Source organism: Protobothrops mucrosquamatus, unplaced genomic scaffold (assembly GCF_001527695.2).
Source record: "Protobothrops mucrosquamatus isolate PMUCROS unplaced genomic scaffold, P.Mucros_1.0 scaffold549, whole genome shotgun sequence".
Lineage (NCBI taxonomy): Eukaryota > Metazoa > Chordata > Lepidosauria > Squamata > Viperidae > Protobothrops > Protobothrops mucrosquamatus.
This window is the reverse complement of record NW_015386853.1, coordinates 932,741-949,810: the sequence shown is the minus strand read 5'-3', so window position 1 is coordinate 949,810 and position 17,070 is coordinate 932,741. Positions and strand designations below refer to the sequence as shown.

The following is a 17,070-nucleotide window of genomic DNA, read 5'->3' as shown; positions in this document are numbered from 1 at the left end:
CGATGAGTCAAAGTGGAAGAATCAATGACATTTCATTGTTAAAAATATTGCTTTGCCATGATAAAGTAATTGCTTGTAATATTGAAATAGTAAAATAATTATACATACAAAAAAACCCTGCTTTGCTGCAACTGATGCAGCAAAAACTGAAAATAAAGAGTTCATTTTTTTCATCTGCAGAAACACTAAAGCAGTGTTTTTTAACCTTGGCAACTTTAAGATGTCAGGACTTCAATTCTCAGAATATCCCAGCTAGCACACTGTCTGGGGAATTCTGGCATTGAAGTCCAGACATCTTAAATTCTCCAAGTTGAGAAACACTGATCTAAAGTAACTGAATTATATCAATCTGAACATCACCAAGTAAGCCTACTTGTTCTACTACTGGTATATACCAGTACTGCCAGGGTAGTCTATAAATGATTTCCTAGGTCAGTTCACATTGAATGCTTTGGTACCGGATCTTCATTTTCAGTCTGACCAGTCATTTTCATCACATTCTGACTCATCATCCGAATCGCTGTATTCCACTGCAATCCGTCGAGAAAGAATTGTGGCCACATCATTTCCAACTGGCTCACGCTTGGCCTCCTGTTCACGTTGCTCTTGTACTTTTTTCAGCTGGATTCCTGAGACAAGCAAAGAAACACAACTTTTTGTGCTCATTTTCCCCTTAAAAAAACCTTACAAATACACAGGACTCAAGCATTCATGAAAATGTACCAGAATTAACATCATTAGTAATCATTTATGCTTACCAAGCATGAAAATGATAAAAAAGCCAAATGTTCCTATGGATGTCTTGCTTATTTATAGCCAATGACTTATTTAATATAATAAAATCTTCAACGTCTATATTTTTAGAGAGTATTTTTCCTATAAGCATATGTGGTATAAACAGCTCAACATTCATCTGAATATTAGTCTATGTAGATAGGATAATTATCTATTCAAGTTAACAATAATAACTTAGGATTTAAAATAGTTCCTAATACCTATTTGCATAAAATCTCTATTGTTCATATGCTTTTTGATACTTTCAGATATAATGCATAATTACAAGCTCATAAGTTGGTCTATCCAAGGCAATTGGCTACTTATAGTATCCATGGATGTGCATCCACCTACAATAGTGGTTCTCAACCTTTTTAATGCCGCGACCCCAACCGGTCGTAAGTCGAGGACTAAACCGGTCGTAAGTCGAGGACTAAACCGGTCGTAAGTCGAGGACTACCCAACTGATCGTAAGTCGAGGACTTTCCCTGCCCGGGAGCACCGCACATGCGGGAGCGCCGCACATAGCCATGGACTTTATCGTGGAACTGCCCAAGAGCCGGGGCTATACGGTAATTTGGACGGTAGTAGATTTGTTCTCCAAGCAGGCTCATTTTGTGCCCTGCAAGGGACTACCCTCAGCCCAGAGACTAGCTCGTATGTTCCTCTCACATATTTATCGGCTTCATGGGGCTCCACGTCGGATAATCTCTGACCGTGGTGTGCAGTTCACCGCCCACTTTTGGCGCGACTTTATACGCCTCTTGGGGTCCTCCCAAAGCCTCAGCTCGGCGTACCACCCGAGTACGAATGGAGCAGCAGAACGGGCAAACGCAGCGGTGGAGCGCTACCTTCGGAGCTACATCTCCTATCAACAGGCAGACTGGGTGGAGTGGATGGTGTTCGCGGAGGTGGCATATAACAACGCTGTGCATAGCAGTACAGGCTTCATGCCTTTCCGGGTGGTGTCGGGCAGGAACTTCGTACCCATGCCAGAATACAGTAGTCAGGACGCTCCACCCTGTCAACCTGGGGAGTGGTTAACCCGAGTTAGCGGGGTGTGGGGCGTAGTAAGGAAGGCCTTGGAAAAGGCAAGACAAACAGCCAAAACACAGGCTGACAAGAGAAGGAAAGCCCAAATACCATTTAGGGTGGGGGACCTGGTATACCTTTCCACTAAGTACATCCGGCTCCAGGTCCCATGTAGAAACTGGGCCCAAAGTACATAGGCCCGTTCAGGATAGACCAAGTGATCAATCCAGTCACTGTTCGCCTCAAGCTCCCGCGGTTCTTGGGCAGGGTACACCCAGTGTTTCATTGTAGTTTGCAGAAGCCTGTGACCCATGAACGCCCTGTGAACACCCCAGGTCCCGTGTCACCAGACCATTACGAGGTGCAGGCAATCTTAGACTCCCGGGAGAGAAAAGGGAGGGTGTCTTATCTTATCTTATGGAAAGGCTATCCGCTCTCGGAAGCCTCTTGGGTGAGGGACAGCGAGGTGTGTGCTCCCCGTTTACTTAGACAGTTCCATCGTAGATATCCCAACAAGCCAAAAGGGGCGACCAGGGGCACCGATGCACGGGGACGAGTCCATTAACCCCTCTATGCTTGCCTTCCAGGGGGGCCTCTGGTAGGGGGAGCGGCATGTTGAGCCCGGCGAGACCTTCACGTTCCCACCAGCCCACGGGAACGCCGCAACCGCCGTCTCAGCCTTACCGCCCCGCCGGTGTATCCAGAAGCAGGGAAGGCAGCAGGGCTGGCGCAGCAGAGTGACGTCATCCCTCTCTTCCCTGCGGAGCCGCCGTTCGTGCCGTCGCCCCCTTGTGCCTCGCAGGGCTCAACACGGAGCGAGGGAGGCAGAACGGAGCTACGAAGGCTTACCGAACCCTATGGACATAGGCTGAAGGGACAATGCTTTGGAGGACAGCCATAGGCGGCTGCAGTGGGCGGGGAGCGGGGGCTGGGCGGAATTAGGCGGATGCTGGCTTGGGAGTGGGTGGGGCAGCTTGGATGAGGGTGGGGCGGCTTTCCTGTGCGTCGGGCGGCCGTGGCCTTTATGTACGGCACTGAGAGCAGTAGATCTCAGTGCTAACTTTTTCCTACACGTATGGCAATAAAAGCAACGTTTGTCTTCCATACCTGTTTACTGGCTTGTCAGGAGCATCAAGAATAGGACGGCTGGACAGCATGGTTCTGCCCCCTGCGCCAGCCAAGGCGTAGCTGGCAAGCGGCAGAGACGGAGCAGGCCGACCACCAGCTGGCCCAGCTCAAGGGAGGTAAGGCAACCGCCGGAAAAGGGGAAAAAATGGCAGACAGCCTTGCTTGGCGACCCCCGTGAAATGGTCGATCGACCCCAAATGGGGTCGCGACCCATAGGTTGAGAACAACTGACCTACAACTTCCTTCACTTCTACCCACCATGTATTTTGTGCCTCCCTTTCTCCCTGGGCTCTCCTAAATCTCAGGGACTCTATTTATATATACTGCAGGGACCACTTTTTCTCCTCACTGGGAGAGAAAAGAAACCATCATATCTCCCTCTTTCCTTGCTAAGAAGCAAGTTAACATCACTGCATTTTTGCAAGATGGCAGCAAAACTTGCTTCTTCCTCCCCTGCAGCTCTTTCCTAGCTGCAACTCTTTTGTTATACCCTCCAGCCACAGGTCTCTATCTTGGTTCTTTCTTAGAGGGATCTTTTTCCTTCTGGAGAGCCAGTCTTTCTGTTTTCCTTCTGCCTCAGACAAATGACCCTCCTAAGTTCCTACATAGTATGTTGACCCACCACATTCATCGTTTACCAGCCAGGCTGTCCAAATGATATGGTCCATGATGGACAAATTACATCCGGAAGATACATGTTGAGAAAGATTGGGCAAGCATTTAAAAGCAGTTCAAGAAGAACTACACTGTACTTCTGTGGCTGATGATTGTTCATCAAAAGGAAACTATAAATGCAACAGAAAACAAGAAAGCTGAGATACAGCTTTCAGCCTAGACCACAATGTGGAACAGAGATCTCTAGTTACATTATGCAATTATGAAGACCCAAAGCCCGTCATATTTAAAAGCCCAGGTCAGATTTTGGAAGTCTTACCCATCCGAATAGCAGCAAGAAGATCACTTCGAGCACCACTGATGGGTGACTGGATAGACTCCTGCCTTTTAACCTCAGCTACTGCAGGAGTATGCAATGGAGAGGATGAAAGAGAAGATCCTGCAGCAGGGGGGCCTGGAGGAAGAGGAGGTGGGCCAGGAGGAGAAGGAGCTGTAACAATATGCCCGGTAGAAGGAAGATGAAGAGTAGCAGAATACAGAGTACCAGCCATTAGTCCAGAATGGGTAGGTAGCAGAGGGATTTGGAGAGGACTAACAAAAGCAGTCTGTGCAGAAGGAATCATAAGCGCTGATGCAGAGGGTGGTCCTCCTGAAGGATTATAATAATCCACCATCTGAGCTGCAATCATCCTATATATAAAACAGAACAAAATACTTGTTAGTTGAAGTATCAAGGAGGTCTGCAAAGTAAGAATCTATTAATGTTCTATTTGATTTGAACTTTAAAAATATTCACTTCACTTACATTTTTTTCCAGTATATACTAGAACATTTATTTACAACACCAATATTTTCCATGTTGGCTCTTATTTAATCAGGAAGGCATACATGATTTAGGCAGAGGTTTGTCCTCCGAGCTTATTGCTTGGCTACCAGATGTTTCATTACTAAACTATAAAATATAAAATATAAACTAAATTTCCCCCAAAACCTTGCTGAAGATGTTACCAAGTTTGGTAATGAAACGTCCGGGAGCCAAGCAGCAAGCTTGGAAGACAAATCTCTGCCTAAATCTTCATCCCGAGCTATAAATATTCTCTACAATTTCTAAAGCACAAATGATTTAGAACAAATCACACACTATTTTCCAGTCTCAACATAATTTTCCCCATATTAAATTTTATCTCAACAGCTTCAAAGTATCCCTGGGAAGTAGTAACTTTTTTTGCTTAGATATTTTATTTAAGAACATAAACCTCTGAGTATGGTTAACAACATGCAGCTCAGCATACAATCCACACACCACTGATACTTTGAACATTCATCACGAGCAAAACTTGTCCCTATCTTGTTTGTTCTTCATGATCCAGAAGCTATTACTATGGCACTCTTGAAGAGCAGGAGAAAAATGTTTTAAATAGTTAGGCTCCATCAAGTCAGATACAGCCACTTATGATTCGACAGAGGCTTGCCATCTCAGCCAGGTATTAAACACAGCAATTCTAAAACTATTGCAGTAATATATTTGATCCCATTTAACCATCTGATTCATTGTCTTCCTGTTCTATTTTTTCCAAACTGACAGAGAAAATTTTCTAGTCAATCATCTAGTTGCATCATATGTTTATTTATGTTTGCTGATCACTGTCTAACACAAGGGTCCCCAACCCCCAGCCCTTTATCAGGCCGTGAGCTGTTCAGAACCAGGCCACATAAAGCAGGGGGTGAGTGCATGCACACACATCCCCACTTGCCGAGCAGTGGGTGAGTATGTGCGCTCCATTTGAGCGAGTGGTGGTCGCGCGTGCCCACCGCTCATGCAAATGGAGCTGCACACATTCGCTTGGCCACTGCTTGTGGAACCATCCCCTCTCTCTCCTCCCTCCACCAATCAGCAAAACTGGAAATGTTGGGGAGCTCTGGTTTAACATAAGGACAAAACTATCTATTCACCCATAGTCTGCTGGTATCAATGCAACAGTGCCCAGAGCACCATCTAAGATTTGCGGTGGGGGTGGGGGTGGTTCTTGAGGCCTATTCAAAGTAGCATGTTGCACTGTTGTGGAAGATAACCTATATTCATGTTCAAGGCCCTGTTTTGCAAGCATAAACTGGGATCCATCTCCTGTTCCACATGAAGGCACATGGCAAAACTGATGACGGAGTGAATGATTTGGAGTAGCAGGATACGAATAACTGGTTATGTCTGAAGCATGGGATCTGAAATTAAAAACAAGAATAAGGGGAACCATGAACAAAATATAGTAGGCTCACTCAATTTAAATGATTATTTAATTAACATTTCACAGTTTGTTAGTAGATAAGTTATTAATGCAACATTAAATGTTAATGCAACATTAAATGTAAGAAGCCACATTCACCAAAAACAACTTTTCTCTAATTTTCAAATTATAGGATATATATTCCAAAACATATCAAGGCAGACAAGGAACATTAGTAAGAAAAATCAGAAAATGAAAGTAAAATTACAGATAAAGGCAGATTATTGCATTTTATCAAACTCAAACCCATTGCAAAATTTTAACTTTTTTTTTTAATATGGAACTTTTTCCTGGGATTTTTTTTTTTTGCATAAAATTAACTTTATCTGATATGAGAGAGAGAGAGAGAGAAAGAGAAAGAGAGAAAGAGAGAGAGAGAGAAACTGTTAGCTAGTCACAAAGTTTAGAAAACAACAAACCTTTTAGTACTTAGCAGTTAAAACCAAGCAACATTGTCCTTGCATCCCTATGCTGTAGAGAAGCTAAATTAGTAAAACAAATTACGCCATATTGTCACATGGTTAAAAATAAGTGAAACAGATGCTTATCATCTTATTCAGATGGAAAGCCAGGAAGTTAACAAAGCACTAGAGCTTTCAATAAAAAGAAAGACAAACCCTGTGGGCATCTGGGACTCTTTTGTGCCTCCTGCCTGCTCTTGTTTCTTTATGTCACTTATGAACTCAATGCCCATTTTCTTTCTCTCCCACTCTTCTCTTCTGGACCTTACTTTTCTCACATTAACTTGCTGATGCCGGCTTGAATTCAGCTTGTGAATTCTCTGAATCATAATGGGCACAATATAAATCAAATAGGACAAAAAGGATTATGTACAGGATGGAAACATGAGAATTTCATACGCCAAGAGTTGCATTAGACATGTTACATAGAACAATGTTACATATGTTTTCCATGCAAGATACAAAAAACAGTTTTGAGCCTAGGTGTGCTTATTTTAATGGAACGGTTGCTTATTACAATCTATTTACAACAAAGCAAAGCAAAGCAAAGCAAAGTTTTTATTTTGCTAAGTGACAAATAAATAAAGACAGGCAGAAAAAGACAGTAGACCAAAAGGCTTGAAAGATGTGAATTAACTAAGATAACAGAATCAGTAGGATTATAAAAGAAAGGTAGAAAAAGCTGACTCTTTCAGATGGAGAGATCAGAACTTGTTATTAGAATATCACACAAAATATTATAAACTGAAAAATCTCTTCTTAATGCAGACAAAACAACATATTGGTTAAAAATTCTAGAAATAAAAAAAAACACATTTGTTTTAAAACTTGATTATGCAGTAGTTAGTTACAAAAACCTCTGCTTTTGTATGCCCAAGCTTTCAAATGAATACAATATGACATAAGCAAGCCACAACAGATGTTAATGGAACAGTGAGGTTCTTGGGCTGCACTATTTGTTGTATGTGTTCCTTTCTTCAAACCAAGTAGCAGAACAAAAATAAAAAAATGCCTGACCAATCTACGGTAATTTAAACACTGTACTTGAACATAGAGGCCTCTGGCTAAGCTCAAGGGCAACAATACAGATATCTCATGAGTTTTTAAAACACCTTTGCTTTAAGCACACAGTGCCTGACACAAAAAGGGGCCATTTCCTGTCCCAGGTTTCTACGTTACTTTTTGCTGCAACAGGCTGCTGCAAAAACAAAAATCTTTTAAAAATAAGTCTTCATGGTCAATCTAATTCAGGAAAATGCAGACACCAAATTCCCAAAATCATCCAATCTAAAAAAGAAAGATAAATCTCTTTTATACAAGTGGAAGTTAGGAATCCGCACAGATGAAGGATACTAAGCACCACTGAATATATAAATCTTATTATCAACAGACCTAGTTTCAGGGGACAGAGACCCTTCAGAAGATGCTCCAGGGTAAACATTCTGAGATAACCGGTTATCTGGTCTAAGTTCTTTGTCATAGGCCATCATATTCCACTCTTGGCGCCTGTTCCTTGCTTTTCTAACCTTTTTCACCTCACGAGTTGTGCCATCTATACGTTTTTGATCCTGATATAATATAAGAAGCGATAAAGCATGCAAAAGAGAGAAACAAGGAAAGAGCAAGTTTAATGCTGTTAAGAATATGAAAATAAGATGTGCAGGTGAGCCAAGCATAATCAAAGCATATATTAGATTCCATTGGTTATTTATATAAACAAACTATCAGCTATGTTTCAACATTTATAGGATACGGACATCTCATGGCCACATATTCACTTTTTTTCTTCCAATGAAAGGATTCTAATGTTATAGTTTGCAAAACTTCCTGTATATGATCTAGTCAAAGCAATTGGACTAACAAATCAATAGTTTTTCAATACATCACATTAAGTATCTTGAAAATATTTTCTCATTACATGCTGTGAGTCAGTACAAATGTACCTACAAATAGCCTTTTGTTGAATCGTCTTCCAGCTGTAAATTAAGCCTATTCAACTTTTAATTTTGTTCCTCAAATGAAGCATGTATTTATTCTGAAACAAGCTGATTTCCTAAGACTCAGCCAGGCAGTTTGGTTTTGTTTCTCTCAAGCATTTCTCATGTTAACTGATTAGATACTTGTTCAATAGTTTAGGAATTTGGACAGTTTTTTTTAAAGCCAAATCAAATCAGTGTTTCCAAGGTTTGGGTGCATATAACTTTCAAATAGCTTCTTACAGTATAGGCTCTTCATGTTCAGAAACCTTGTTTAGAACTGGTAACTTAATTGTTAAGTGAAACAGTCACTAAGTGATACCAACACTGTGCTTACAATTTTACTGCAGCTTTCATTTACTTTACAGACCTGCAAAAGTCGTAAATGTGGGGACTAGTTGTAAAGTTACTTTTTCATCACTGTGGTAACTGTGAATGGTCACTAAATGAGAACTACCCTTTCAGATTTACAGAGTGCTGATCATTTTGAATAAGTGCTTACTCCCTGCTTATTACTATCATAGTAGATAGACAGACACTGAACCAGATAATTTATCAGGTGCTGCCTGAGGGGGTGATGACAGGTTTTTAATCATATGGATCACCATGATAAAACAACCGACTCTGAGATAAATTCATTGGTTCTTAATAAAGAGGGTCCTTGACTTAACAATCACAATTGGGACTGGATTTTTCATCCTAAATTGTTACGATTGTAACTCGAGGGACCTATGTGACCAGACCCCATTTTACAACATTTTCTGCGATGGGTTTTCAGTGAATCACCACAGTTTAGCAAATTCACAGATGTAAATGCAAAACCATTTTACTAATGGGCATTTTTTTTTGCTGTAAACTGGCAACAAACATTGCAAATTGCAGTCGTGTGACCGCAGAATTCTACAACTAGTCATATAGGTGAGTCAGTTGCCAAGCACTTAAAATGCTGTCACATGACCACAGGGATGGGTGTGACATATTTCACGATGGTCAAAAGTGCCTTATGGGCACCCATTTTGGGCCCGTTGTAATTTTCAATGGGTATTAAGCGACCAGTTGCAAATCAAGGACTTTCCATAAATATAGTTAAGAGGAGAAAATTCTCAGCGAAGCAGTTCACAGTTCACAAAATGAATACCGTAAAAAACACTGATAGCACCATCTGTTAGATTTGTTTTTCAACCCACATTTCTCCATAAAGTCCTATCAAATCCCTGTTTCCCACAGTTATTACATCTCCTTTACTATGTGCTTATTGTTTGTGTCACCACACTGACAAAATGTAAGTTCCTCGTAGAAGAAAAACAATATAGCAGGTCACCCAATCACTGCAATGTGATATTCCTGTTTCCACAGAGCCTCTAGATCCACTAACCTGTCTTTTGTGGCACAGTTAAACAAAACAAAACAAAACAAGAACTACTCATTTAATTCTGTTGCTTTTTATGCATTGTCTGAGAGTTTCAGTCACTTAATTAGTTTCGGAGCTCCAGAGATTGCTCACATAGCACATATACACACTTATTTCAAAACGAATGCTATCAAATTCCTGAATTTTATTACAACTCTTATGATCCGAAAATGGAGAATTCAGGCAACATTCTTTCATGATCTCATTTATATGCATTCACATTTCAAAGCAGCAAACTTCATTCCTGAATCTAATCCATTATTTATGCATCCATTATTTATAACAGAACTATGCCAATCCTTCAAAGTTGAAGCTTAAAATAATGGAAAAGTTCTTCAATTTGCATTAGATAGAAACTCTGAAGGATTTTATGAAATTTTTGTAATAATCCAAAATATCCTCCAAAATGTAGTCATATTGTAAAACTAACTGAGAGTTTCTCTAAGTGCTCCATTAACAAATATTTTTCTTTTCAAAATGCAAATAAGAAAGCACACATTTAAAATGAAAGGTAAAGGAATAGTTTGAAATGCAGAACAGCTTTGTTTTTTACAATCATTCCTATGTCAGGAACATTGTTAAAATACAATATAAGGTATTTATCCTAAAATATGATTGACTGTTTTGATTTACCTTCTGTCGTCTCTTCTCTTTTCTCTTATGCTCTGTATCTTGTAACATTTTTTCTTTCCAGAGGTCAAAGAAATAAGAAGGATCAGTATAAAATTTTAAGCCATCTTTTTTATCATCTCTGTAAAAAAAATGGAACAAAACACTATTTTAAATGGCCACTCCTCATGCTCGACTCAGTTTGCCAATGCAGATTTCACGTAAAGCAGCATATAAATATTTATTCTGAAAGGGGAACGGGTCACTATTACCTCTCCATTAAAAAAAAGTTAATTTCCAATGGAAAAGATCCTTGAATACCTTTGGAGAGCTCTGCCAGGCATATCCTAGAAGTTACTGGGCATACTTCATATTTGCCTAATGAGCTCACAGGAGACCTTTGGGCCCAACCTATTCCCAGAGTTGTTACTATGGGGATAAAATTATGGGAGGTCCCCATGTATGCCTCCATCAGATTGTAGTGTGGATGGGCCTTACTGGAAGGAATGAGTGAAGAATGCTGGGAATGTATGTGAAAAGTATCTAACTTCAGCAGAAACACCCAAAGTCATCTAAGTTGCCCAGCTAAAGCAAATAGGCACCTATATTGGGTAGCAGTTATGTAGAAGATGATGTAGGTAGATGATAATCACTTCAGTGACAATGGGAAAGGCATACCTTCATAGTGCAGAAAGCAATGGTAATCCATCCTATATTTTGCCAAAAATACCCCACATGGATATAATAATAATAATAATAATAATAATAATAATAATAATAATAATAATAATAATAATAATAATAATAATAATAAAAAACCAACAACAAAACAACAACAACAACAATAATAATAGAGTTGGAAGGGACCTTGGAGGTCTTCTAGTCCAAACCCCTGCTCAGGCAGGAAACGCTATTCCAGGGATCTTCAAACTTGGCCCTTTTATGACTTGTGGACTTCAACTCCCAGAAGTTGAAGTGTGGGAGTTGAAGTCCACAATCATAAAAGGGCCAAGTTTGAAGACCCCTGCCCTATACCATTTCAGACAAATGGTTGTCCAGTCTCTTCTTTAAAACTTCCAGTGTTGGAGCATTCACTGCTTCTGAAGGCAGGTTGTTCCACTGATTAATTGTTCTAACTGTCAGGAAATTTTTCCTTAGTTCTAGGTTGCTTCTCTCCTTGATTAGTTTCCATCCATTGCTTCTTGTCCTGCCTTCAGTGTTTTGGAGAATAGCTTGATTCCCTCTTCGTGGCAGCTCCTGAGATATTGGAACATTGCTATCATGTCACTCATTAAATTAGACATACCCAATTCCAGCAACCATTCTTTATGTTTTAGCCTCCAGTCCTCTAATCATCTTTGTTGCTCTTCTCTGTACTCTTTCTAGAATCTCAACATCTTTTTTACATCGTGGTGACCAAAACTGGATGCAATATCCCAAGTGTGGTCTTACCAAGGCATTGTAAAGTGGTATTAACACTTCACGTGATCTTGATTCTATCCCTCTGTTAATGCAGCCTAGCACTGTGTTGGCTTTTTTGGCAGCTGCAGCACACTGCTGCATCATATTTAAGTAATTGTCCACCAGGACTCCGAGATCCCTCTCAGTTACTACTATTGAGCAAGGTACCACCTATACTGTACAAGTGCATTTGATTTTTCTTGCCTAAATGTAGAACCTTACTTTTTTCACCATTGAATTTCATTTTGTTAGATAGTGCCCAATGTTCACGTCTGTCAAGATCCCTCTGTATCTTAAGCTGGCTATTTCTGCCAGCTTGGTTTCGTCTGCAAACTTGATGAGTTCCCCATTTATCCCCTCATCCAAATCATTGATGAAGATGTTGAAGAGCACTGGGCCCAAAACAGAGCCCTGGGGCACCCTACTACACACTTCCCTCCATGTAGATGCAGTTCCATTGAGGACCACACGCTGAGTACGGCCGGTCGGCTAGTTACAAATCCATCTGGTGGTGATGCTGTCTAACCCACATTTTCTATGTTATTAAGCAGTAGGTTGTGGTCTACGTTTTCAAATGCCTTACTGAAAACCAAGTAAATTATATCCACAGCATTCCTCTGGTCCACTAATTGTATCACCTGGTCAAAGAATGCAATAAGATTTGTCTGTATAGTACGGATAGGATAGGATAGGATATGGAAGGGACTTTGGAAGTCTTCTAGTCCAGGCCCCTGCTCAAGCAGGAGAACCTATATCGTCTTAGACAGGTGAATGTCTAGTCTCTTCTTAAAAATCTCCAGTGATGGAGCGCCCACGATTTCTGGGGGTAAGCTGTTCCACTGGTTGATTGTCCTCACTGTTATGAAGTTTCTCGTCCTTCCCTCTGATGCTTTGGTGAACAACCTGGCCCCCTCTGTCTTGTGGGAGACCCTCAGATACTGGAACACTGCTATCATGTCTCCCCTATTTCTTCTTTTCTTTAGACTAGCCAAATCCAAGTCCCGTACCCGTTCTTCATATGTTTTAGTCTCCAGGCCTTTGATCATCTTAGTTGCTCTTCTCTGAATTTTTTCCAAACTCTCAACATCTTTTTTTGGTGACCAAAATTGACTGCAATATTCCAGGTGTGGTGTTATTAGGGCAGTGGTGGCAAACCTATGGCACGGGTGCCAGAGGCAGCACTCAGAGCCCTCTCTGTGGGCACACGCGCCGTTGCCCCAGTCCTAGGCCTTCACCTGGGTTTTATAAAAACTTTTTGCTTTAGGCCTCCGCTGCCATGTACAAAAAAAAAAAGGTTCAATCAATCAATTTCAACTTCTCGCGGGGAAAAAAAAGGATCTTGCAAAGTTGGAACTGATTGATTAAACTTTTAGTCCCCAGTCTGCTGTTACCACCACAGCCACGCCCACCCAATGGGCCACACCCACCCAGCACCCGACGATGCATAAGTGGATTTTGGGTTGCAGTTTGGGCACTTGGTCTCTAAAAGGTTCGCCATCACTGTACTGGGGTTTTATAAAGCGGTAATAATACTACACATGATCTTGATTCTATGCCTCTGTTTATACAACCCAGGATTGTGTTAGCTTTTTTGGTTGCTACTGCACACTGCTGGCTCATAGTCAAGTGATCGTCCACTAGGACTCCAAGGTCCCTCTCATAGTTATGTTTTTAAGCCAGGTCTCGCCCAATCTGTATTTGTACCTTTGGTTTTTCCTGCCTAAATGTAAGACTTTGCTTTTCTCCACATTGAAACTCATTTTGTTGGATAGGGCCCATTGTTCAAGTTTGTCAAGATCTTTTTGTATCCTGAGTTTGTCTTCTGGGGTGTTGGCTACTCCTGTCAGTTTGGTGTCATCTGCAAATTTGATGAGTTCCCCTTTAATTCCCTCATCTAAGTCATTTATGAAGATATTGAAGAGTACTGGGCCTAAGATGGAACCTTGTGGTACCCCACTGCTTACTTCTCTCCATGTGGATGTAGGGCCATTGAGGACTACTCATTGAGTAGTTTGTCAGCCAGCTACAGATCCATCTAGTGGTGATGTTGTCTATGCCACCTTTTTCTAGCTTACCAAGGAGTAGGTTTTGGTCTACTTTGTCAAATGCCTTATTGAAATCTAAGTATACTACATCCACTGTGTTTCGCTGGTCTATAGTTTAATCACTTTATTGAAGAATGAGATAAGATTGGTTTGGCATGATCTGTTTTTAACAAACCCATACTGGCTACTAGTTATGACCTTGTTTGCTTCTAGTTATTCGGAAATCTGTTTTTTGATGATTTTTATAGGATCTTCCCAGGTATTGATGTTAAACTGATTGGTCTGTAGTTTCCTGGGTCCATTTTTTTTCCTTTCTTGAAAATGGGGACCACATCAGCCCTTTTCCAATCTTCAGGTACTTCCCCGGTGCTCCAGGATTTATGAAAGATGTGGTGCAACAGTTCTGAGATAACATCTGCCAGCTCTTTCAGAACTCTGGGATGTAACCTGTCGGGTCCCACTTCTTCTCTATTTGTAAGGATTAAGTCCAGTACAGCTTTATGTCTAGTTCTCTCCTCCACCTTTTGGGTGAGAAAGTTGTCGGCTAGCTTGGTTAGGAATCTGTTTGATCTCCTGCTCACTGCAGAGTTTGTCTCCCAGTTGATATTTGGATAGTTAAAGTCTCCCATTACTACTGTAGTATGCTTCCTACGTGCATTTGTTAACTGGATACATGTAGAACATTTTTTTTCTCTTACAAAAATACAATACATGAGAATAGGAAGGAAAACTTCATACCCAGCTATGTCAGATTTATCCATTTCAAATTACAATACCTGTATGATGTGAGAATATTCAGTGGAGGTGGTTTGTCACTCTGATTATAAATATCAGCAACAGGATTGGGAATGCTGTTCTTTGAAACAACCTGTTGATCCTGTATTGTAGAACTTTTGAATGCTTTCTTCATATTAATATCTTGCAATGAAACTGTTAGCAAAAAGGAGAGATAGACACACAGAGACTGAGAGTAGCTATTTACAATATGCAAATGAAATGACTGAACAAAAGCAATTAAAAGGAATGACTACAACTGATGCATCTCATTTTGTATGTACAACATGAATTGTGTACTGCACACGAGTCAAAATTGTGAACAAAAACAATCTGTTCTAATTAAAATAGGGAATTATTCAGATCTGTGTCTTATCAGCTTTTATGTATTGCTTTTATTGTTTACATTCCATATTCTTTCATATATATATATTCCTATCAGTATTATTTCTTTTCCTTTCTCTTTGACAATTCTTGTAAAAACAAAATAAAAAGACAATATAATAATTTTGTTAGTCTCATTGATTTTGATAGGTATATAATGCATTTCATAGAACAGTCATAATTGTCATAATAGGATAGCTTATTTCTTTAATGTTATTGTTACTTTTTTTAATAGCAATACTTCATTAACATTCAATGAATAGTGTTCTTCCCATTAAAGTAAAAACATTCTAGCAAAATACTGAATATGGATTGTACAAAATGGCCTAAATGCTAAAATCTTGTTAAAAGAACATTAAGACATATTCTAGAATATTTTTAGATAAGGGCTGGTAAGCCAACTTGGAAAGATCCTTTTCAAGCAATATAACAAGCACATTGCAAAAAGAGGCAGGGAGAGAATTTATTTGTCAAAAAATATTAAGAGATTTTATTAAAAATTGATTAATTTGCTGCTCCTATCCCACATACAAACATGGGTCTTTTTCTGAAGCAGATACTATCTTAAGCGATCAGTTACACCATAAAAAGAAATAATTGCTGTACAGTTAACTACGTCTTTTTGTCAATAGCACTTTTGGCATAATACTTGCATGAAACTGCCTACCTTCTTCCACAGCTGAATCCAGTTGAGTAACCTTGACAGACAGACGGTCAATTCTGTCTTGAAGAGAATTTGCCCTGATGTAAAAGTTGTTGGCTTCATTAAACAACTCACCAAATATGTCTTCAGCATGTTTGCCTAGAGAGAAAAAATAGGATCATGTTCCCCAGCTTAGAAATAAATATTTTTATTATTTATTTACAAATATTTTATAATGCTAATTTAGAATATTATAAAAATTCTTCAAGTTACTGTTTTTACTGTAATCCTGAGGGCTTTTTGTAAGCAATTCTATATAGAATCATCCAGTATCTTTCAACTTGACTGATGACTACTACTTAAAAATAGAGCTGAGCTTCCAAAATAACATTGCAATTTATAACCTCTCTGAATGGCCAGGACAGCTACAAGTCCCCAGAATGATATGAAGAAGCAACAGTTATGAAGCAAAAATAGATATACCCAACCAAACATCCTTATATTTTTCCTGCTGTTCTTAACTTCATCTATAAAAACTAGGCATTTAAAATATGGAATTATAGGGTAAGGTACCCCAACATACGAAGTTTAAAAAGATTAGAATCCATCCTACTTCATTGTGTTCCTTTCACAGCACTTGTGCTTCTCTCCCAAAACTTAAGATAAACTTGAAAGATGCCTCATGTTCCTCATTTTGCCATATAAAAATAGGAAGAAAAAAAAAGCATTAAAAAAACAACTCAGGGAACTTACTTAAGCTGCTTAGCTGACGTATGATGGCAGCGAGAGTACTATTGGTTACACATTCCAATTCACTAGTAATTCCTTCAGGTAAAGCTCCTTGGCAGAGGTGCCGAGGTTCAATGTTCCTTTTTATTAATGGCATGTTTCAATGTCTGTAAAAAGAAAGAACAAAACATTATTTTCGTCCTCCTCCAACATAAAAGCAAGAGTTAGTGTAATGTAGAGTGAGAAATGAGCCCAAGTCTCACAGAGAATGTGACAGTGCATTTTTGGCTAATTATCTCAGGAAGATCATCCATGAAAAGCATTTTTTTAGTTGTGGCACCCATTTATTGGAATGCCTTCTCTCTCCAAATAAGCACAGTGACCTTGCTCTAGTTCAGCCATCTACTAAAAATATTCCTATTCTTCTTTACCATTTGAGAGCCCAAATATTGCTGGCAAATTCAACACTACCACTGTTATAATTTTGTATTTCATTGAATTCAAGTGTACTCTTAATACTGTGTATTGCATGTCAGGAAACATATGCTGTATTTAATTAAACGATCTCATGAAACTTGCTATATAGTCTCTTCCTTAGTACTGAAGAGGAATTAACTGTATTCTTTCTCTGCATAATTTGTGGATTTGCAAGTCTTTAATTCAATATCATATCCCAGAACAAAACATTTTTGTAGGAAGCCTTCAAAAAGAGAACTAAATAAATGTGTTCATCAAAAAGATTATTA

At 39.6% G+C, this 17,070-nt stretch overlaps 1 protein-coding gene across 2 annotated transcripts; it reads right to left on the bottom strand.

Annotated features, from left to right (window-relative positions):
- Positions 1–471: 471 nt before the first annotated feature.
- On the bottom strand, positions 472–16,481 carry WASF3 (WASP family member 3). 2 transcript variants are annotated; one of them, XM_015817041.1, is made up of 8 exons: positions 16,349–16,481; positions 15,620–15,754; positions 14,571–14,724; positions 10,313–10,430; positions 7,685–7,860; positions 5,503–5,769; positions 3,869–4,239; positions 472–629 (listed from the first exon to the last, which is right to left on the bottom strand). In XM_015817041.1, the coding sequence occupies exons 1-8, from the start codon at positions 16,479–16,481 to the stop codon at positions 472–474; spliced, it is 1,512 nt and encodes a 503-aa protein (XP_015672527.1). The 2 variants fall into 2 exon arrangements, with proteins under 2 accessions (XP_015672527.1, XP_015672528.1); XM_015817042.1 differs by lacking the exon at positions 7,685–7,860 and adding an exon at positions 6,449–6,612.
- Positions 16,482–17,070: the final 589 nt, after the last annotated feature.

Bases quoted from the DNA above. Each gene is read 5' to 3' on its own strand.
- WASF3 (XM_015817041.1), bottom strand. From the start codon at position 16,481: ATGCCATTAATAAAAAGGAACATTGAACCTCGGCACCTCTGCCAAGGA. The intron at 14,725-15,619 runs GTAGGCAGTTTC...TTTTGCTAACAG, and splicing joins GGATTCAGCTGTGGAAGAAG to TTTCATTGCAAGATATTAAT. The intron at 7,861-10,312 runs GTAAATCAAAAC...ATATTATATCAG, and splicing joins AAGAGAAGAGACGACAGAAG to GATCAAAAACGTATAGATGG.